The sequence below is a fragment of the Lolium rigidum genome, unplaced genomic scaffold (assembly GCF_022539505.1).
Source record: "Lolium rigidum isolate FL_2022 unplaced genomic scaffold, APGP_CSIRO_Lrig_0.1 contig_39879_1, whole genome shotgun sequence".
Classification (NCBI taxonomy): Eukaryota; Viridiplantae; Streptophyta; class Magnoliopsida; order Poales; family Poaceae; genus Lolium; species Lolium rigidum.
The window spans coordinates 89,719-113,074 of NW_025900467.1; the positions used below are offsets into that span (position 1 = coordinate 89,719).

Sequence of the window (23,356 nt, forward strand, 5' to 3'; positions counted from 1 at the left end):
GAGCGTCAAGGTCTTCAACGAGACACGCTGCCGCCGGGACTACCACGGCGACAGCACCGACGAGGAGAACGAGTGAGTGTTATTTCTTTGCAGCGAATACGTGCACGGAGGTTTCTGGATGTTCGTTTCATCGGTAGAACCAAGGCACCATCCCCCCGCTGGATTTTCCAGTTTGGGTGACTGGGTGTGCCCTCGAGTGTTCTTTCTTAGCAGCGAACACAGGAAACCTTCGATGCACGGCCTAGTTAGGTTAAGTTTTTTTGCAATATTTTATATTTGTGTCCACCATGGTTCAAACTATGTATTAGTTTGTGGAAACCACGTTCTCAATTATGTACTAGTTTGTGGAAATTGAAATAAAAATACCAAAAAAAGTATTTTAAATGTTTGGGGGAGGCGTTTGGGGAACGCGGCTGGGGAGCGACGTCCCCCAAACGCGACACGAACAAAACACGTCCTCAAACGCTTAATCTGGCGCGGTTTGGGGGACGCTTTGGGGGGGGACGCGGCTGGAGATGCTCTTAGGTTAGGAGTGGGTTGGGAGCGCCGGCAGCTAAAACGCCTTCTACCGTTAAAAAAACTTTTGGAACGCGTGGCTAGAGGAAAAAGGAAAAAGGCCGCCGGCACCCGTAGCCGTTTGGGGGGCTTTGGGTCCTAGACTCCTAGCCGTGCACGAGAAAAATGCGCCCAATTCCCCACTCCAAGAGGATAAACCAACGGCTCCTGTGGCCGCCTCCCCCATCCCGACGGCCCCGCCGCTTCATCATCAGTCCTCTCCTCTCCCTCGAGCCAAATGCAACGTGCCAGCAGCGGCGCCAGTACGGTGGTGGTGCCCCGCCCCGTTTGTCGCCGTGCGGGCCGGTGATGGTGGATCGCACCGTGTGGCACTCGCACCACCGCCGCGCGCGGATATTTCCTGCCGCCTACTTCTGCTCTACTTGAGGCTGCTCTGCTTTCTCTGCGTTCCCAGCCACTCCGCTTGCTCTGCCTGGCGGTTGCCATCAACGCCCAGCTGAAAGGTACGCCGATTTCCTCCCGCGGTCTTCGGACCAAAAACGCAATTTAGTTGGGCAGTTTGATTTTGAATCTCTGGTGTGCCATTGTCGTAGAGGTAGCCGGGTGGGGTTTTCTATATTCCATGGGGGCAGGGCAGGGGATTTTTCTGCCAGGGGGCTGTGATATGTGTGCATAGGGACTCAACCCGACAGTTCGTCTCTGGATTTTCCCCCGCTCTTTGAAAACCTACCTGGCATGTGTTCCAATCTTTTGCGGCCGACATTCTCACGGCTTCAGCTTCTGATAGTGCTCGGAAAATGCGCCTATGGAGCTTATTCCGCAGGAACTCGTTGTACCATTGTTTGGGTGTAAGGGAAGGCACTACTGCACTAGTGACCAGTACCCATTATTACTTCAGTCTTCAGTATACTACTTAGGAAGGAAACACTTGTTTCAAAAAAAAAAAAGGAAGGAAACACTTTATGTTCTGGAGTACTAGTGTTATTGTTAGTGTATTTATTTAGGAGAGGCCCATTTCACCTCAGCTTCACCCCACCTCTGGACTCGTTTTTATTTCGCTCTTCACGTGATCCTTCTTGGTCCTTGGCTATTACTAGTACGGTACATTACATGCCAGTATGTATGCCTGCGATGATATGGAAAAACTCAGGTATAGGAACATTTTTCATTTACCTAGATTTTATATGTATAAGCATGCATATACAAATGACCAATTTCTGAAATGGAGCTAGTGTATGAGGACGACCTCTTCTTAAGTAAATAGTGTTGATGAGCATGAAATAATCGCAAATGTTTGGTATAGCTGGAATTTTGGACAACTAGATGTGTTTTCCAGTGAGATGATGATTTCAGTTTGAACCGGAGGCCTTTTTTTCCAGAACACGGGGATACAGCTCCATTGAATTTATTGACAATTGCTATCGCTGAAACAATTAAAATGCAGATTAGTAAATACATGTATTATTTCTACAAACCTTGTTATATCCATCTGAAGCTTTATACCATAACAGACACACTTGAATTAATGATAATAGGCCTGTTCAGCGTATCCTAGCAGTTAGCACATTCAGGTACCAACTCTTATTTGAAACGACGAGATGTATATTTGTGGCATTGTATATATTTATTACTACCATATTAGTGTTACTTGCCGTTAAGAATATTAGTTTAAATGTGTATTTCCATGTTTCTGTGAAGCAGAATAACTTCATCGTGACTCTTTTACCACCGTATGACATTCTGATAGGTCGTCGTTGAGTGGCCGCACCAATGGGTTCAGTTCCTACTTACTGTTCTTACCAAACAAACAGTGTTGGTGCATTGAAGCTATCATGTCACATGCAATTCCAACAATCTAGTAACAATGGAGTTATGTTTCTGAATAACGAACACCCATCGGTGCGGAATAAGACACAGCTGGCCAAAAGAAGAGCCACAATTAATGGAAGTCAGCCTAACCCTATTAGGTCTCGAGCACCTATCTTATGTTCAACTGGAATGCCCATAATTTTTGTCGCAACTGAAGTGCACCCATGGTGCAAAACTGGAGGCCTTGGTGATGTTGTAGGAGGGTTGCCCCCAGCTCTGGCTGTAAGTATTCTTTTGCACGTAGTGTTAATGTAAAATCACTCATTTTTAACTGAAACCACACTGCAATTCTCTATTGTATTATCTTTGGTGCGATGCACAACTTATTTCTTCATAGGCAATGGGGCACCGGGTTATGACGGTAGTTCCACGCTATGATCAGTACAAGGACACATGGGATACAAATGTTCTTGTTAAGGTATATTTTTTTTATTGATTTTTCGTTCTTTGCATATTATCTTGCAGTTGACTTATACACGTTATCGCCATTATAGATGCTAAAAACAGTTTTGCTTTTTAAGGTAAATGTTGGTGACAGGACAGAAACAGTGCGGTTTTTCCACTGCTACAAAAGGGGAGTTGATCGTGTTTTTGTTGATCATCCTATGTTTCTTGAGAAGGTTTTGTTGTACTTATAACCACCTGCCGTTCAACAATCTACACATTTACTGTAACCTTCCAATATTCCATTTGAACCATAATATGTAATTCTTTTAGGTATGGGGCAAAACTGGATCAAAATTGTATGGTCCTACCACTGGAACTGACTTCCAAGATAACCAGTTACGATTCTGCCTTTTGTGCCTTGTAAGTATGCAATCTAGATAAAACTTCATATGACTAACATACTCACATATTTAATTTATGAACCATTCCAATGCTGTGGCCTGTGGCATAAGCTATTTTTATCCCTTCGAATCAGAAACGTAACAGCCCTTGTTTTAGCTGAATTGCCATTATTTGTTCTTCACAGGATAAACTGTTTCTTTATATTAGGGGGGCATATATATTGATTTAATTTACACCCACACAATAGTAGAAATATTTTTGGAAAATGTTTGAATTTTTTATGTTGCTAATGATGTAGAAGATATTGTGAACGTTTTCTATCCGATAAATTGGGGCATTATGTACCATTACATGTAATGCTAGTCAAAAGATGTAAATTAGTTATATTTTCCAGTTTTCACTCTACCGACCATGTTGCCCTTCTCTTTATTACCTCCAGCAAGCTATTAAAAACATAAATTAGAGAATTACAATCCCTATCCCTGAATTATGTGAAGTTTTTTTTTTTTTTTTGAGCTTTACTTAGTTTTTCATTTGCTGCTAAACTAGCATGGGGGTTTCTTATTGCAACCACCGCCTGCAGGGATGTGACTACTTTGGCTTACTTGTGTTTTACCTTTTATATTTCTATGATGCATCCATGCTGGCGGGCTTAATTTGTTGTTAAGTGGCTAGTTCTCTTTCCACATAGAATATCGATTCTTCACTAAGTTGTATCATTTTTTATAACCCTGTTGGCGCAGCCTTACCGCACTGGAAAGGTGGCTCTGCTCTTTAAAAAAAATCATTTTACCTAACGGCTATTTTTGTAAGGCATTTATGGTGGCAAGTTTCCTGCTGCTGTAATTTACTGCACCATTTTGGGCCTTAACTAAACTAGGTTCCAACTTATAATGCTCGATCACATAGCTTCTGTGGAACTTCTTCTAATCTGATTATTGTTTGTAGGCTGCATTGGAGGCTCCAAGGGTTCTTCATCTCAACAATTCTGTGTATTTCTCAGGACCATATGGTAGGTTTCTGTATTAGATCAACTATTATGGTTAATAATTGTTATCTCTAACTAACTAACATTCACATTCTTTGAACAGGAGAAAATGTTGTCTTTGTTGCAAATGACTGGCACACTGCAGTTTTGCCATGCTATTTGAAGAGCATCTATAAGCAAAATGGAATTTATGAGAATGCCAAGGTACACCATTTCCTTCCGTTTGTTGGGAAGTATGTTCATTTTAGTTTTTATCCTTCACAGATTTTCTATTCTTGTTTTGATTGGTAAGTAGTTGTCCTGTAGGTTGCTTTCTGCATTCACAACATTGCCTATCAAGGAAGATTTCCCAGAGCAGATTTCGAACTTCTTAATTTGCCTGAAAGTTTCATGCCTTCATTTGATTTTGTTGATGGGTATGGGCCTCATGTCCTGTTGCCTCATTACTGATTTAGTTTAGTACTAGTTTATTAAAATTGGATGTGTGCAGGCATGTTCGGCCAGTAGTAGGGAGAAAGATCAACTGGATGAAGGCAGGAATTACTGAGTGTGATGTGGCCCTTACAGTGAGTCCTCATTATGTCAAAGAACTGACATCTGGCCCAGATAAAGGCGTCGAGTTGGATGTTGTCCTTCGTGCAAAGCCCCTTGAGGTTGGAATTGTAAATGGAATGGATGTTTATGATTGGAATCCAGCAACAGATAGTTACGTCAGCGTCAAATATAATGCAACAACGGTAAGGTTTCGCGTCTTTTGCTACTTATTATCACATATGGATAAGTCAGTACTTAAAGAGGGCCTTTTTCAGGTAGCAGAAGCAAGGGCTCTCAATAAAGAAATGCTGCAAGCTGAAGTTGGATTGCCTATTGACTCTAGCATACCCGTTATAATTTTCATTGGACGTCTTGAAGAACAAAAAGGGTCAGACATACTAATTGCCGCCATTCCAGAGTTCATTGAAGATAATGTTCAGATAATTGTTCTTGTATGTTTCTTTGAGAGAGAATTCTAATGCACTGATCCGATATGAGAGAAGATGATTGTTTCTTATCCCAAAAAGATTGTATTCTTCAGGGTACAGGGAAGAAGAAAATGGAGGAGGAACTGATGCTGCTAGAAGTGAAGTACCCACAGAATGCTAGAGGTGTAGCAAAATTCAATGTTCCACTGGCGCACATGATGTTCGCCGGGGCAGATTTCATAATTGTTCCAAGTAGGTTCGAGCCATGTGGGCTCATTCAATTGCAAGGGATGAGATATGGAGTGGTGAGTGTTCTGACTTGGTCTTTTTTTTTTTACAAGGTGCTGATTTTATAAATTACACGCTAAATTTGATTACACAAGTAGTGCCAGACTGCCAGTTGACATAGTCTTTTGAGAGAGAGATGAAGTCAGTTAAATTTGATTATACGCTAAATTTGATTACACAAGTGTATGTTCTAGATTCCTATCTGTTCATCTACTGGAGGACTCGTTGACACAGTGAAGGAGGGTGTCACCGGATTCCACATGGGTTCGTTCAGCGCTGAGGTAAAGAACAATAGGCTTAGTCTGAGTGATTGCTTGCAGATGTCGAGATATTGATGACAGCCTTGATGTGTCCTCTTGTAGTTTGAAACAGTCGATCCAGCAGATGTCACGGCAGTTGCTTCAAATGTAACACGAGCTTTGAAGCTGTACAAAACACCCGCGTTCCATGCAATGGTCCAGAACTGCATGGCGCAAGACCTATCTTGGAAGGTGGGCAGAACTGTGAATTAAGTGTTCATTTAACCGCAACATGAAATTCTTGTATGTGATGATGACACTGATAAGATAAAAACTTTCTTCTGATCCAGGGACCGGCGAAGAAGTGGGAGGAGGCCCTTCTTGGCCTGGGAGTTCAGGGTAGTCAGCCAGGCACCGAGGGCGAGGAGATTGCGCCACTTGCAAAACAAAATGTGGCCACCCCCTGAAACCTCCGAATGTTTCTTTGGCATGCTAGCAGGATAAATAAATATATTAGCGTTCGAGGACATAAAGAGATTGAGATAAAGCTAATATTTGTTTTCCTCTGGGCCTTTCCATGTACCCTACTACTTCGTGTGTAATATAATTCCTCAATTTTAGTGTGGTGTGAAAAATATTAAAAGTCTCATGCTTGATGTAGTACACATTTGGTCGCATGCTATGAAAACTTACATTCTCTGAACAGATTATGCTCTGCATTGTATCCGGTAATCAATAGTGGTGTATTCCTGTCAAAAAAAAAATCCACGGTGCTATCATATACAGATAGCGCAGAAAGCTTTGTCTTTAAATCGTGTTTCTGTGTCCACGATAAGCATCACAATGTGACCTCAACATCTCGTATCTCTCGGGCTATCGGCTCAGATAAAAATAAAATTGGAGATGCGGGGTATCGATCCCCGTACCTCTCGCATGCTAAGCGAGCGCTCTACCATCTGAGCTACATCCCCGTTTTGTTTATTTCCTTGCTTGACCATTTTAATAGTAGTACTAATGCGTTTCCTCAGCCTTGTATACATGCGCTCCGTTTCGTTAGTGTTGTAGATACGTTCCACACTTCTACTTCAATCAGTCTACATCTGTAATTTGTTCGACTACTATGGCAGCCTGTTGGCACTACTGATGAAAGACGACATTGATCAACGAAAGCTAAGCTTTTGAGCCGCTAGCTGCTTTTCAATCGTAGCCCATAGAGCCGCCAGAAAGCAAAAAAAACTGAACTTGGCTATTAAAAAGGTTGAGACAATGGAACTTCGAACTGGTATATATACTTGACGATGACCATACGAATCACTTCAGAGGTAGAAGCATTTGTTCAGTTGCAGATCTGTTGTCAAATAGATCAACAGGGTAGGTCTCGGTCGTTTACAGCAAAAAGTTTTCTCCCTTCAATGCAAGTTAATCAAAAGAAGTACAGGGAGGATCACATTCAGTAATTATCGGAACCTAATATTTCTGCCTGAACTAAACATGGCCTCTCTCACAGAAAAACCCATGCAACAACTGCCTCCTGAAAGTGACAAGGGCCAGGGTCAGCTATAAACAAGAGGAACTAGGGACTCGAATTAAAGCTCCGAAGCCATCCTCCTGCGCACTATTAGTCACCGGAATTCGGCACTGTCTTGCCTCAGTATGTCCTATGATGTATAAACTTCTACCTGTGGGTAAAGGTTAGCCCCCTTGTTCGTCAAAACCCACCACCAGACTGCTAGAACCACCTGCGAAGTCTGCTGTACCTTTTCCTAGCTAATCCACTGTCACTAAAACTACCACCCGAAACCTGGTCATGAGCTTCTGAAAATTCCTCGGACCGTGATTCCAGGGGTATGAGATGGCTATCGTCCTTCGCCTTCCTCTTCTGCTTTTCATGCTTGACATTCTCAGATATTTGGTGGAGTGTCTTGTTTATCTTTGTGAACCTGCGCTCCATAGGTTCCACGACGTGGGAGACGGTGTATTTGACATCATCGACCATCTGAAAGGTACGATAAAACAAGTAAGACGGAGACAAAAATGATATGGGTGGTACAGACAACTGACAAGTATCGGGAGCTTACAATTTCACTACTTCCTAACACTACATCACGAACACTCTGAGGAAAACTCAGTCGCCTCTCTCTGGAATCAGGACGAGCAGTCTCCATGATTGTTAACTTGTCAATGTCTCTTTCTTCCTCAGGGTCTGGTGCGCCCAGGGATGCATAATCAGACATGACAGCAGCGTTGGGAACACTTCTCTCCCCACGTCTGTATGGCTTAGCTGGAAATACTTTCAAATGAACCACTGCAGCTACCCCCATCTGTCATGCAAGGGATACAAAATGTCATGGGAATCAACTTTAAAGGAAATTATGTTTCGAAAACAAATAGATAATAAAGCAGCATTGCTGTCTGCAGTAAATCCAATGGCTAGTCAAGTACAACACAAAATATCCTCATCAATTGTGAGGAGGCGTTGACAGTTTATGTGCACAAGCAAAACAAAAAGTAATTGGTGCAACAAGCACACTCTATACATTTGCAACAGAAGATAAAAGTATGAGTGTATCCGCATTGAAAAGCAGATATAACAAAGGAGGCAAAGGGGAAAGACCCCCTTGACTTCTTATAGAGTGTGGAGAATGCTCAAACCCAGGTATGTGTGGCACACCATTGCAATCTGGGAGACTTCTCAATATTGTAAAAGAGATATAAAACTCATACAGTCATAACCTCCACAATGTGAACATGCATCATGAAGAAAAGTGATGGAGGAACAATTTACAGTAGAAGCATTCATCAATATGCAATGCAGAGTACGGCGGAACAACCCTTCACTACTACAGAAGGCATACTATCAGAGATGACTCTTTTCTGGAGTAACTATATCGTGGATGGACAAACAAAGGTTAAGCATGTAACAACAGAAAGACGCTTTAATCATGCTAATTATGCATAAAACGACTTGAATATGAAGTAATTTCCTGAGAAAACCACCCATGAAATGACCTAAAACAAGGTGAAGTAGTAACTAAATACTACCTGATGCATCATCTGGATATGAAGTAAAAACAAGTGAAACCAACCAAAACTAGAAACTTAAAAACATAATGGATAAAGCAATACCTCAAGACATATTATATAATCCTGAATACGTGTTTGCAAACTCTGTGCCAAATGTCCTTTAAAAAGCCCAGTTGAAAACAGGAATGCAACAGCAATACCTTGCCACCATGTCAAAAATACAATAGACTTGAAAGTTAGAAACTTAGACAGGGGCTTAATAGGTTCCAGCTTCTCCTTGGTAGCAGTATAGAACTGTACAAGACAGTATAATGCCCATGTCTGGCTGAAATTAAGGACAACAGCCAAATATGGGTACCTGCAAAGGGATTGACAACACTATGAGAACGCCGAAACTTGGAATACTTTGCTTATTCTCCAATGCAAAATCATGCTAATTATGCATAAAACGACTTGAATGTCTTGGATTTTATAACAGATGTTCAAAAGAACAGGGAAAAACACCAGCAGAGAACATGACTCCTACCCATATTTCCACCCAAATTTCCCTTCTCCATAGATTCCAAGAAGTTGCATAAAAATTGCTAAGACAGCACAAATAGGCTTCAGTATCATCTGCAGAATACCATATACTCCATCAGTGCAGTTACAGTTTAAGCTAAAGAGTAAAAGGGAAATAACTTGGCGTCAGAAGTACGTACATATTGCACAATCCCAATCTTCACAGCATAGTAAAAGTCAGGACCGAGGTACCAATTTCTCATAAACCAGTTCAGTGGGAAAGGATGTTTCACAATACCATAATCATAATCAACATCTAGCAGAGGAGAACTGTCACTTGGTTGAAACTGATCCTCCATGAATCTGATGGTACTTTCCTCCCCACCTTAAATAATAAAAATACAACATAGAAAAATTAAGGAAAGCTGAAATCACTGCGGCTAAAGAACTAGGGTATTCAGAAACCATCATCGATTTTACAAGCCCTATGCACTGACGAAAATAAAGCAGCAAACAGAATAAGGCACTTCATAACATTCTTGCGATTGATGACTCCAACATCCAAAAAGCATAAAGATAGTATCAATCTCCTATGTTTTTTTATATAAAATTTACTGTCGGGGCCTACCCTACAGTTTCCAGTTCAAAGAAGTTAGAACTTATTTCAACTGAATTGCTCTACCAAACATTCTTTTTTGAACCCATATATAACCATTCATTAAACAAGTATGATTAAGATGACTAATAGCTAAAAAGTCACAACCATGTATGGTTTCACATAGGAGGAACAATAATAATAAAAAATACGAACCTAAGCATGCTATCAAATATCTCTCAAAGCAATACATTGCTAATGCTTCATAACAGTCCCGCATCAGCTCACAGACGAATGCAACCTTTGAATTCAGTAACGAGAAGAACTGCAAGAAAATAAGAAGATTATCCTGTTGAAATTGAAGGGAACGAAATCATAGGCACTATACACACAAAAAAAAATATCAAGGTGGTGAAAACCAATAGTGGTAGCAATTATCCTCAACAAGCATATGTTCAAAGAGAAACAGAATTACGGCTGGTTATTCAAATATGTAGCGTTATTCTAAACTCACTAGACTTCAAACACTCTCACGGGCATATTTAAAACATTATAAGTAGTCAACAATGTGATCAGACATATGATTCAAAATGTATATACGGAGTACATGAATTATGATCACACAAGAATAGCAAAGTATATCATTAGAAAACGTTCACAAACATAGTAAGATAATGAGCATAAAGCTTATGCTGTCCATTTCCCAAAAAGAAAAATTTCAGATGCTCATTCTGATCATCAGTACTTTTACACAAACTAATAAGTGCAATAACAGCTCATTGTGAAGAAACTGGAACAAAAAACATAAAAAGCTGGGTCTACTTACTGATTGAACAGCATACACTGGAACCATCAGAATGAGACCAACCAAGAACTTCTGCTCCTGCAGTGCACAAAGTATAATGAACTGAATAAAAAAGTAGCAAGGTTGAAAAGAACAGGATGGACAGCTGAAAACATATCAGAAATGCAACTCATTGCAGAATGAAATCTTTCATATCAAGAAATTTATTCCACTCATAAACAAAATAATTTTCAGGAAGAAAACTACCTCCGGTTGATGATATGCACAGAGATGCTCCAAAGTTAGAAACAAGGACAGAACAAGTGCAACAGTTACAGATATTCCTGCACTGAAAATCGGCCAGCTTGGTAATGACTTTGCCGCTGAAATGAAGCCAGGAGAAAACATTTTCCCTGATCTACCCAAACAACTGCTCGCATGGATCAGGACCAAAAGGAAGCGGATCATGTTTTTCGGTGCCATAATGCCAAAGACCGTAATTTTGGGAAATAATCCTGTGGTCTGTCCTCTTCAGTTAAAATCCAGGCTTTGTTCTTCTACAAGCTAGAGAATTCCAGGATTCCGAAACTGAGGAGTAGATCTTCTTTCGTGCTTCCTTAATATGATCAAACTCTCTTTAGTATTCTGCAGCACTTCGCTGCGGAGCATACTGGTCCTTCCCTACAAATTAACAACGACTGTCAGATGCACAAAACAAATTTGCTCTCAAGATATAGTGACAAAACTTGCATTAAACAAAGGAATGAAAGATGAAAGAACATCTATATAACTTATAAGTACCAAATAGTATGATTTCTCGTGCAACACAGAACCTGAACCACGTAACCAAATAAATCGTGAACAGCCTATATGACATCACCCGCCAATCCTTTCTATGATAATTACACAATATAAGAGGCAAGCGTACATTTTAGATGCACGTGTCCATTATACAAAACAAAATGGCAATGCTAGATAAACAAAAACTCCAGCATCGTGCTCCTTTGACTCAGTAACGGTAACAAATACGCCAAGGGGAAAAAATTGACCCTTACACAGATAGGATCCTTCAAGAACCAACAAATCCCTCAAACTCGTCGACAAGATGTATCTGCTGAAGCGCATTCCTATTCCATTGTAGGAGAGCAAAAGATCCTAGCCCCTCAACAGTACAAGCTAGCAAAGACAATGCTGGCTGCCCAAAGTACTGCCTCCTCGGCTTCTCAGTGTTTTGAGTGCCAAAAACCTACTAGAGAACACACTGCCCATTACACGAAAGCCACGGATGTATATCACAAGATCCAACCACTCTTCCCAACAACCAATCCAGAGCAGGACCACCAACCGATTCACCCACATCGCGAGCTAGAAAGCGACACTGGCAGCCGCGGATCGGCGGAATATAACCGGAAAGCTGCCCACGTCCAACCGACTATAAATCTACTAGGGAATTTCTAAATCTAGCGACCGACCCACTAACTAATAATAACAACAGTGGGCAATAGAACAGTCCAAACATTAACGGGAACTAGTTACTAGTAATTCAGTGGCCTCAACTGGCACAAGCAATAAATACCTAGAAAACAAAATTAGCCCCGAAACTAAACCGTCGAGTACAAGTCCAGTCTATCTAGAAGATAAGTCGAGCAATCGGAAACCCCGAAAAGTACACGGCCGCCGCACCTCGCGACTTACCCCCGCGCAGACCAAACCAGCAGCATTGAGGGAAAACTAGCGATTAGCGCGCAACCCCTCTCCCCTCGGCCCAAATCGTCCTACCACGGAGTCCAGACGTACTGATAAAACACCGATTTCTCCCACAGCGGCAACGACTAGCGCATCTACGGAATCAACCACCTCCCCGAATTGGATCGGGGTCGAGGGATGCGGCAGGCGGGCACCTTTGGAGTCGGCGGGGGCGGGCAGATCGCGGCTAGGCCCTCCTGGGTAGGCCTCGGGTGCAGAGGCCTCGGCTTCCGCTTGGGTTCCGAAGGAGACGACGAGGGAGCCGAGACGGGAAGATACGAGACGTTTATTTTTGTTCGAGGAAATCTGGGTTGGCTTCGGACGGACTATGCTGTGGGGAGAGCGACGGAGGGAGGTTTTGCACTTGCACGCTTCCAGCCGTGTCTGTATCTGCCGGGTGGGGTTTGCGGGCCCGCGTGTCAGTGGAGACGGCAGGTATCCGACGTGGAAGGGGCCGGTGGTGGTGGTGGCCGCCGTGGCCGTGTGGTCGTGGATATGCAGATGCGCGTAAGCGGTGGCGTGAGTATGCGGTCAGGTCCTGGGCCACCGGGCAGCCACAGCCCGCCAGAGAGGAAAAATAGCACATAACACCAGTTGTTGGTGAATCTTTTGCATAGAATCACAGGTTGCAGTTTGTTTTTTGCAAAAAACACATAAAATATAATTGGACTATTTGACACCGCAATTAGAGGAGTGGTCTGGTGATGGCGTGTATTTCACACGTTCGTTGGGCAACCCCAAGAGGAAGGTATGATGCGCACAGCAGCAAGTTTTCCCTCAGAAAGAAACCAAGGTTTATCGAACCAGAAGGAGCCAAGAAGCACGTTGAAGGTTGATGGCGGCGGGATGTAGTGCGGCGCAACACCGGGATTCCGGCGCCAACGTGGAACTCGCACAACACAACCAAAGTACTTTGCCCCAACGAAACAGTGAGGTTGTCAATCTCACCGGCTTGCTGTAACAAAGGATTAACCGTATTGTGTGGAAGATGATTGTTTGCAGAGAAAACAGTAAAACAAGTATTGCAGCAGATTTGTATTTCAGTATTTAAAGAATGGACCGGGGTCCACAGTTCACTAGAGGTGTCTCTCCCATAAGATAAAAGCATGTTGGGTGGACAAATTACAGTCGGGCAATTGGCAAATAGAGAGGGCATAACAATGCACATACATGTCATGATAAGTATAGTGAGATTTAATTGGGCATTACGACAAAGTACATAGACCGCCATCCAACTGCATCTATGCCTAAAAAGTCCACCTTCGAGGTTATCGTCCGAACCCCTTCCGGTATTAAGTTGCAAAGCAACGAGACAATTGCATTAAGTATGGTGCGTAATGTAATCAACAACTACATCCTCGGACATAGCGCCAATGTTTTATCCCTAGTGGCAACAGACACAACACAACCTTAGAACTTTTCGTCACTTGTCCCGGGTGTCAATGCGGGCATGAACCCACTATCGAGCATAAATACTCCCTCTTGGAGTTAAGAGCAAAAACTTGGCCGAGCCTCTACTAGTAACGGAGAGCATGCAAGATCATAAACAACACATATGTAATAACTTGATAATTAACATAACATGGTATTCTCTATCCATCGGATCCCGACAAACACAACATAGAGTATTACGGATAGATGATCTTGATCATGTTAGGCAGCTCACAAGATCCAACAATGAAGCACAATGAGGAGAAGACAACCATCTAGCTACTGCTATGGACCCATAGTCCAGGGGTGAACTACTCACTCATCACTCCGGAGGCGACCATGGCGGTGTAGAGTCCTCCGGGAGATGAATCCCCTCTCCGGCGAGGTGCCGGAGGAGATCTCCGAGAATCCCCCGAGATGGGATCGGCGGCGGCGGCGTCTCGGTAAGGTTTTCCGTATCGTGGTTTTTCGCATCGGGGGTTTCGCGACGGAGGCTTTAAGTAGGCGGAAGGGCGAGTCGGAGGGCCGACGAGGGGCCCACACCACGGGGCGGCGCGGGCCCCCTTGGCCGCGCCGCCTTGTGGTTTGGCCACCTCGTGGCCCCACTTCGTATGCTCTTCGGTCTTCTGGAAGGTTCGTGGCGAAATAGGCCCACGGGTCTTTGTTTCGTCCAATTCCGAGAATATTTCGTTACTAGGATTTACGAAACCAAAAACAGCGAGAAAACGAGAAGCGGCACTTCGGCATCTTGTTAATAGGTTAGTTCCGGAAAATACACGAATATGACATAAAGTGTGCATAAAACATGTAGGTATCATCAATAATATGGCATAGAACATAAGAAATTATCGATACGTCGGAGACGTATCAAGCATCCCCAAGCTTAGTTCTGCTCGTCCCGAGCGAGTAAAACGATAACAAAGATAATTTCTGAAGTGACATGCCATCATAATCTTGATCATACTATTTGTAAACATATGTAGTGGATGCAGCGATCAAAACAATGGTAATGACATGAGTAAACAAGTGAATCATAAAGCAAAGACTTTTCATGAATAGTACTTCAAGACAAGCATCAATAAGTCTTGCATAAGAGTTAACTCATAAAGCAATAAATCAAAGTAAAGGTATTGAAGCAACACAAAGGAAGATTAAGTTTCAGCGGTTGCTTTCAACTTATAACATGTATATCTCATGGATAATTGTCAACATAGAGTAATATAACAAGTACAATATGCAAGTATGTAGGAATCAATGCACAGTTCACACAAGTGTTTGCTTCTTGAGGTGGAGAGAGATAGGTGAACTCGACTCAACATAAAAGTAAAAGAATGGTCCTTCAAAGAGGAAAGCATCGATTGCTATATTTGTGCTAGAGCTTTTATTTTGAAAACATGAAACAATTTTGTCAACGGTAGTAATAAAGCATATGAGTTATGAAAGTTATATCTTACAAGTTGCAAGTCTCATGCATAGTATACTAATAGTGCCCGCACCTTGTCCTAATTAGCTTGGACTACCGGATCTTTGCAATGCACATGTTTTAACCAAGTGTCACAATGGGGTACCTCCATGCCGCTCTGTACAAAGGTCTAAGGAGAAAGCTCGCATTTTGGATTTCTCGCTTTTGATTATTCTCAACTTAGACATCCATACCGGGACAACATGGACAACGAGATAATGGACTCCTCTTTAATGCATAAGCATGTGGCAACAATTATTATTCTCATATGAGATTGAGGATATATGTCCAAAACTGAAACTTCCACCATGAATCATGGCTTTAGTTAGCGGCCCAATGTTCTTCTCTAACAATATGCATGCTCCAACCATTAAGGTGGTAGATCTCTCTTACTTCGGACAAGACGGACATGCATAGCAACTCACATGATATTCAACAAAGAATAGTTGATGGCGTCCCCAGAAGCATGGTTATCGCACAACAAGCAACTTAATAAGAGATAAAGTGCATAAGTACATATTCAATACCACAATAGTTTTTAAGCTATTTGTCCCATGAGCTATATATTGCAAAGGTGAATGATGGAATTTTAAAGGTAGCACTCAAGCAATTTACTTTGGAATGGCGGATAAATACCATGTAGTAGGTAGGTATGGTGGACACAAATGGCATAGTGGTTGGCTCAAGGATTTTGGATGCATGAGAAGTATTCCCTCTCGATACAAGGTTTAGGCTAGCAAGGTTATTTGAAACAAACACAAGGATGAACGGTGCAGCAAAACTCACATAAAAGACATATTGTAAACATTATAAGACTCCATACCGTCTTCCTTGTTGTTCAAAACTCAATACTAGATGTTATCTAGACTCTAGAGAAACCAAATATGCAAACCAAATTAGCAAGCTCTAAGTATTTCTTCATTAATGGGTGCAAAGTACATGATGCAAGAGCTTAAACATGAGCACAACAATTGCCAAGTATCAAATTATCCAAGACATTTTAGAGTTACTACATGTAGCATTTTCCAATTCCAACCATATAACAATTTAACGAAGAAGAAACTTCGCCATGAATACTATGAGTAGAGCCTAAGGACATACTTGTCCATATGCTACAACGGAGCGTGTCTCTCTCCCATAAAGTGAATGCTAGGATCCATTTTATTCAAACAAAACAAAAACAAAAACAAACCGACGCTCCAAGCAAAGTGCATAAGATGTGACGGAATAAAAATATAGTTTCGGGGGAGGAACTCTGATAATGTTGTCGATGAAGAAGGGGATGCCTTGGGCATCCCCAAGCTTAAACGCTTGAGTCTTCTTAGAATATGCAGGGGTGAACCACCGGGGCATCCCCAAGCTTAGAGCTTTCACTCTCCTTGATCATATTGCATCATACTCCTCTCTTGATCCTTGAAAACTTCCTCCACACCAAACTCGAAACAACTCATTAGAGGGTTAGTGCATAATAAAAATTAACATGTTCAGAGGTGACACAATCATTCTTAACACTTCTGGACATTGCATAAAGCTACTGGACATTAATGGATCAAAGAAATTCATCCAACATAGCAAAAGAGGCAATGCAAAATAAAAGGCAGAATCTGTCAAAACATAACGAGTCCGTAAAGATGGATTTTATTAGGCCACCAGACTTGCTCAAATGAAAATGCTCAAATTGAATGAAAGTTGCGTACATATCCGAGGATCATGCACGTAAATTGGTTTAATTTTCTGAGCTACCTACAGGTAGGTAGACCCAGATTCGTGACAGACAAAGAAATGCGGAACTGCGCGAGTAATCCAAATCTAGTACTTACTTTACTATCAAAGACTTTACTTGGCACAACAAAACATAAAACTAAGATAAGGAGAGGTTGCTACAGTAGTAAACAACTTCCAAGACTCAAATATAAAACAAAAATACTGTAGTAAAAACATGGGTTGTCTCCCATAAGCGCTTTTCTTTAACGCCTTTCGGCTAGGCGCGGAAAGTGTATCTCAAGTAACATCAAGAGACGAAGCATCAACATCATAATTTGTTCTAATAATAGAATCATAAGGTAACTTCATTCTCTTTCTAGGGAAGTGTTCCATACCTTTCTTGAGAGGAAATTGATATTTAATATTACCTTCCTTCATATCAATAGTGGCACCAACGGTTCGAATAAAAGGTCTTCCCAATATAATGGGGCAAGATGCATTGCATTCAATATCCAAGACAACAAAATCAACGGGGACAAGGTTATTGTTAACCATAATATGAACATTATCAACTCTCCCCAAAGGTTTCTTTCTAGCATTATCGGCGAGATTAACATCCAGATAACAGTTTTTCAATGGTGGCAAGTCAAGCATATCATAGACTTTTTTAGGCATAACAGAAATACTTGCACCAAGATCACATAAAGCATTACAATCAAAATCTTTGACTCTCATTTTAATGATGGGCTCCCAACCATCCTCTAGCTTTCTAGGAATAGAAGTTTCAAGTTTTAGTTTCTCTTCTCTAGCTTTTATGAGAGCATTTGTAATATGTTTTGTGAAAGCCAAGTTTATAGCACTAGCATTGGGACTTTTAGCAAGTTTTTGCAAGAACTTTATAACTTCAGAGATGTGGCAATCATCAAAATCTAAATCATTACAATCTAAAGCAATGGGATTATCATCCCCAAGGTTGGAAAAAATTTCAGCGGTTTTATCACAAGCGGTTTCAGCGGTTTTAGCGGTTTCGAGGTAATTTTGCGCGCTTTGCACTAGGAGTAGAAGCATTGCCAACACCAATTATTTTACCATTGATAGTAGGAGGTGCAGCAACATGTGAATCATTAGCATTGCTAGTGGTGGTAATAGTCCAAACTTTAGCTACATTTTCCTTTTTAGCTAGTTTTTCATTTTCTTCTCTATCCCACCTAGCACGCAGTTCAGCCATTAATCTTATATTCTCATTAATTCTAACTTGGATGGCATTTGCTGTAGTAACAATTTTATTTTCAATATCCCTATTAGGCATAACTTTCGATTTCAAAAGATCAACACCAGAGGCAAGACTATCAACTCTAGAAACAAGAATATCAATTTTATTCAGCTTTTCCTCAACAGATTTGTTAAAAGCTGTTTGTGTACTAATAAATTCTTTAAGCATGGCTTCAAGTCCAGGGGGTATATTCCTATTATTGTTGTAAGAATTCCCATAAGAATTAGCATAACCGTTACCATTATTATAAGGATATGGCCTATAGTTATTACTAGAATTGTTCGATAAGCATTGTTGTTGAAATTATTATTTTTAATGAAGTTTACATCAACATGTTCTTCTTGGGCAACCAATGAAGCTAATGGAACATTATTAGGATCAACATTAGTCCTATCATTCGCAAGCATAGACATAATAGCATCAACCTTATCATTCAAGGAAGAGGATTCTTCAACGAGAATTTACCTTCTTACCTTGTGGAGCTCTTTCCAGTGTGCCATTCGGAGTAATTAACCATCATATTATCAAGGAGCTTTGTTGCTTCACCAAGAGTGATGGACATAAAGGTACCTCCAGCAGCTGAATCCAATAAATTCCGCGAAGAAAAATTTAGTCCTGCATAGAAGGTTTGGATGATCATCCAAGTAGTCGAGTCCATGGGTTGGGCAATTTTTAACCGAGAGATTTCATTCTTTCCCAAGCTTGAGCAACATGTTCATTATCCAATTGTTTAAAATTCATTATGCTACTCCTCAAAGATATAATTTTAGCAGGGGGATAATATCTACCAATAAAAGCATCCTTGCATTTAGTCCATGAATCAATACTATTCTTAGGCAGAGATAGCAACCAATCTTTAGCTCTTCCTCTTAATAAGAAAGGAAACAATTTTAATTTTATAATGTCACCATCTACATCTTTATACTTTTGCATTTCACATAGTTCAACAAAATTATTGAGATGGGCAGCAGCATCATCAGAACTAACACCAGAAAATTGCTCTCGCATAACAAGATTCAAGTAAAGCGAGGTTTAATTTCAAAGAATTCTGCTGTAGTAGCGAGGTGGAGCAATAGGTGTGCATAAGAAATCATTATTATTTGTGCTAGTGAAGTCACACAACTTAGTATTTTCAGGGTTGGCCATTTTAGCAGTAGTAAATAAAGCAAACTAGATAAAGTAAATGCAAGTAAACTAATTTTTTTTTTGTGTTTTTGATATAGCAAACAAGACGAGTAAATAAAGTAAAGCTAGCAACTAATTTTTTTGTGTTTTGATATAATGCAGCAAACAAAGTAGTAAATAAAATAAAGCAAGACAAAAACAAAGTAAAGAGATTGAGAAGTGGAGACTCCCCTTGCAGCGTGTCTTGATCTCCCCGGCAACGGCGCCGGAAAAGAGCTTGATGGCGTGTATTTCACACGTTCGTTGGGCAACCCCAAGAGGAAGGTATGATGCGCACGGCAGCAAGTTTTCCCTCGAGAAAGAAACCAAGGTTTATCGAACCGGAGGAGCCAAGAAGCACGTTGAAGGTTGATGGCGGCGGGATGTAGTGCGGCGCAACACCGGAGATTCCGGCGCCAACGTGGAACCTGCACAACACAACCAAAGTACTTTGCCCCAACGAAACGGTGAGGTTGTCAATCTCACCGGCTTGCTGTAACAAAGGATTAACCGTATTGTGTGGAAGATGATTGTTTGCAGAGAAAACGAGTAAAACAAGTATTGCGGCAGATTTGTATTTCGGTATTAAAAGAATGGACCGGGGTCCACGAGTTCACTAGAGGTGTCTCTCCCATAAGATAAAAGCATGTTGGGTGGACAAATTACGGTCGGGCAATTGACAAATAGAGAGGGCATAACAATGCACATACATGTCATGATAAGTATAGTGAGATTTAATTGGGCATTACGACAAAGTACATAGACCGCCATCCAACTGCATCTATGCCTAAAAAGTCCACCTTCGAGTTATCGTCCGAACCCCTTCCAGTATTAAGTTGCAAAGCAACGGACAATTGCATTAAGTATGGTGCGTAATGTAATCAACAACTACATCCTCGGACATAGCGCCAATGTTTTATCCCTAGTGGCAACAGACACAGCACAACCTTAGAACTTTACGTCACTCGTCCCGAGTGTCAATGCAGGCATGAACCCACTATCGAGCATAAATACTCCCTCTTGGAGTTAAGAGCAAAAACTTGGCCGAGCCTCTACTAGTAACGGAGAGCATGCAAGATCATAAACAACACATATGTAATAACTTGATAATTAACATAACATGGTATTCTCTATCCATCGGATCCCGACAAACACAACATAGAGTATTACGGATAGATGATCTTGATCATGTTAGGCAGCTCACAAGATCCAACAATGAAGCACAATGAGGAGAAGACAACCATCTAGCTACTGCTATGGACCCATAGTCCAGGGGTGAACTACTCACTCATCACTCCGGAGGCGACCATGGCGGTGTAGAGTCCTCCGGGAGATGAATCCCCTCTCCGGCGGGGTGCGGGAGGAGATCTCCAGAATCCCCCGAGATGGGATCGGCGGCGGCGGCGTCTCGGTGAGGTTTTCCGTATCGTGGTTTTTCGCATCGGGGGTTTCGCGACGGAGGCTTTAAGTAGGCGGAAGGGCGAGTCGGAGGGCCGACGAGGGGCCCACACCACGGGGCGGCGCGGGCCCCCTTGGCCGCGCCGCCGTGTGGTTTGGCCACCTTGTGGCCCCACTTCGTATGCTCTTCGGTCTTCGGAAGGTTCGTGGCGAAATAGGCCCCTGGGTCTTTGTTTCGTCCAATTCCGAGAATATTTCGTTACTAGGATTTACGAAACCAAAAACAGCGAGAAAACGGCAAGCGGCACTTCGGCATCTTGTTAATAGGTTAGTTCCAGAAAATGCACGAATATGACATAAAGTGTGCATAAAACATGTAGGTATCATTAATAATATGGCATAGAACATAAGAAATTATCGATACGTCGGAGACGTATCATCTGGTTCGATTAATCTGGTAACCAGTCCATCTTCGGTATGCTTCTTTGCTGTGCCTTTCATGTAATGATCAAATAGTAACCAAGTGTGACGACATGGGCTTAGCCTAGTGGTTGGGGTCGCAGTGGCGCACCCCAACGACCGGAGTTCAATTTCTGTCAGGGATGAATTTCAGAATTGTCACGCCAAGTCCCGCTTCTACTATATCAAAAAAATGTCTAGTTCCTCCTAGACACGGTTTCCAATAGTAACCAAGTGTTGTAATGCAACGTGCAAAAAAATGCCTCTATATTAACACAATTAACATATCCATCCAAAAGCTTGAGAAGATCATATTTATCCAGATTTAATATCTCACTTCAAATACAAATGTAAGAGTCAAGATAATTTGTTCTTCATCACAAGGCTCTTTTCATTTCATACAAATTTCAGACATGATTTTCTTCCTCCTGCTGCTGACCTTGGCCATTACTTGCTGTGAAGTAACCATGTAGTCGAGACTCAGTGTAATGCATATGTCGTCGTCCACGCATAGAAGGGAGCTTCTGCCTTGGTGCATCCTGAGCATGTCGAGGTTGCACATCAGCTTGAGCATGTCGAGGTTGTGCTACAACTGGAGCATGTCGAGGTGCTGGTGCTAGAGCATGTTGATGTGCTGTAGTTGGAGCATGCTGACGTGTTGTAGCTAGAGCTTGCCAAGGTGCTGCAAATGGAGCTCAATGTGGTGGTGCGGGTGGGGGAGGTGGAGGCCTTGTAGCTGTAGGCGAGGAATTCAACTACAGTTCACACAAAATTAATCCAAAAATAAGCTCATTTCCTACTAGTCTGATACCAAAATAAATTGACTGATTCACACTTTGTTTCTACGTCAATCAGAATCAAGTTCTACCGACCGAGCTTACCTGATTAATTGGCCGGGGGCATCGGAATCCATGGCCGGCATCTTCTTGGTAGGTGTGCTGCCCCCACCGCTGGCGCCAGATCGCGTGGAGGCCGCCTCAATTACAGTCGACTCGCCGATTCCTGTGGCAAACCAGTCTGTCTCGTACTCCTCCATCTCCCCCATACCCGGCGCCGGCACGCCGACGCCCCCACCGCCGTCGCCGGTCTCTAGGTCGCCGCCTCGTACATGTGGCCGCCTCAGTGGTGTACGAGAAGAACATCGTTCTTTTTTTACGAGAGAGGAACAAGGGAGTTTGGTTGAGGATGGACGTATGGAGCAGTCTGGGCTTTCTACTACTGGGGCCTGGTCATCTAATTGCTGTGTCAACACAGGCTAATGAAGTATTATGTGTTTTTTGCAAAGATTACCAAGAAATCTGGTGTTCTTTGCAAAACAAACTGCAACCTGTGGTTTTGTGCAAAACATTCACCAACAACTGGTGTTATGTGCTATTTCCTCCCCGCCAGAGACATGGACCCGGATCGGGTCGTCGATAAAAACATTTTTTTCATAAGCACAAAACATTTGGTCGAGTGTAGTTTCCGCAAAAAGTTTTACACCTAGACGTCCCAGGGGCGATCTACGGTTTATCGACCGTGACATTGGAGTTTTGCTCCGGTGAGGGGATTCTCACCGTCTCCGGGTAGGTTTCCTTTGGGGATCGTACCCGTCTCCGTCTCCGATTGTTTGGAACCAGGCCTTTTTCTCACAGCCCGTAGGGTCCGAGCGAAAGTCTAGGGTTTCGACTTGCTTTTGTCTCTGTGTTGTTCTCGCATCATGGCGAGCCCTGCGAGTTTGACAAATCAACCCATTGGATCCGGGAGTAAGAAAGCTGAGGCGATTGGAGATATGTTGCAGAGTCTGGGTGTTGATGAGGATGAACTAGACGATCTGATCTTTGATCTCCAAAACAAGGTATCGAGTGGATCACCTTAGCAAAGGTACATACAAAGAATTTGTTTTGCCCTACAACCTTTGAGCACCACATGAAGAACGCATGGTCACCGGTGGAACGGATTGAATTCCATAACCTAGAGGGCAAAATCCTTGCGGTCCAGTGCTTTTGCTTGGGAGATTGGTGACAAGGTATCAACTTGTCAATGCCTACGGGTTATAGGCTAGGGTTTAGTTAGAAGTAGAGGGCAAGTAGATCTCGAAGGTTTCAGCCGAAAAGTACTCGACGATTATGAAAACTAGGGTTTGTGAACAATGATTCGATGATCTCTTCGCCCCTCGACTCCC

The 23,356-nt window shown here is 42.3% G+C and overlaps 2 protein-coding genes and 1 non-coding gene across 3 annotated transcripts; 1 reads left to right on the forward strand and 2 right to left on the reverse strand.

The window, feature by feature from the left end:
* The first annotated feature begins 893 nt into the window (after window positions 1-893).
* LOC124681341 (granule-bound starch synthase 1b, chloroplastic/amyloplastic) lies at window positions 894-6,356 on the forward strand. The gene is made up of 14 exons (XM_047216272.1): window positions 894-1,019; window positions 2,264-2,607; window positions 2,723-2,803; window positions 2,907-3,005; window positions 3,103-3,192; window positions 4,123-4,186; window positions 4,266-4,366; window positions 4,469-4,578; window positions 4,653-4,899; window positions 4,972-5,148; window positions 5,238-5,429; window positions 5,607-5,693; window positions 5,775-5,903; window positions 6,002-6,356. Exons 2-14 carry the CDS (start codon window positions 2,287-2,289, stop codon window positions 6,116-6,118), a joined length of 1,815 nt encoding a protein of 604 aa, XP_047072228.1. The 5' UTR covers window positions 894-1,019; window positions 2,264-2,286; the 3' UTR covers window positions 6,119-6,356.
* A 193-nt stretch (window positions 6,357-6,549) lies between these two features.
* On the reverse strand, window positions 6,550-6,622 carry TRNAA-AGC. The gene has a single exon. It is a non-coding gene; the product is annotated as a tRNA-Ala (tRNA).
* Window positions 6,623-6,908: 286 nt separating this feature from the next.
* On the reverse strand, window positions 6,909-12,631 carry LOC124681343 (protein LAZ1 homolog 1). The gene is made up of 9 exons (XM_047216275.1): window positions 12,457-12,631; window positions 10,823-11,236; window positions 10,598-10,654; window positions 9,988-10,096; window positions 9,377-9,561; window positions 9,202-9,290; window positions 8,778-9,033; window positions 7,730-7,972; window positions 6,909-7,647 (listed from the first exon to the last, which is right to left on the reverse strand). The coding sequence occupies exons 2-9, from the start codon at window positions 11,036-11,038 to the stop codon at window positions 7,381-7,383; spliced, it is 1,422 nt and encodes a 473-aa protein (XP_047072231.1). The 5' UTR covers window positions 11,039-11,236; window positions 12,457-12,631; the 3' UTR covers window positions 6,909-7,380.
* Between the last annotated feature and the right edge of the window lie 10,725 nt (window positions 12,632-23,356).

Coding starts and splice junctions, on each gene's coding strand:
- LOC124681341 (XM_047216272.1), top strand. CDS start 2,287: ATGGGTTCAGTTCCTACTTACTGTTCTTACCAAACAAACAGTGTTGGT. Junction 2,804..2,906: donor ATACAAATGTTCTTGTTAAG/GTATATTTTTTT, acceptor TTGCTTTTTAAG/GTAAATGTTGGTGACAGGAC. Junction 3,006..3,102: donor ATCCTATGTTTCTTGAGAAG/GTTTTGTTGTAC, acceptor TAATTCTTTTAG/GTATGGGGCAAAACTGGATC.
- LOC124681343 (XM_047216275.1), bottom strand. CDS start 11,038: ATGGCACCGAAAAACATGATCCGCTTCCTTTTGGTCCTGATCCATGCG. Junction 9,562..9,987: donor ATATTTGATAGCATGCTTAG/GTTCGTATTTTT, acceptor TTATTATTTAAG/GTGGGGAGGAAAGTACCATC. Junction 7,648..7,729: donor TGTTAGGAAGTAGTGAAATT/GTAAGCTCCCGA, acceptor CGTACCTTTCAG/ATGGTCGATGATGTCAAATA.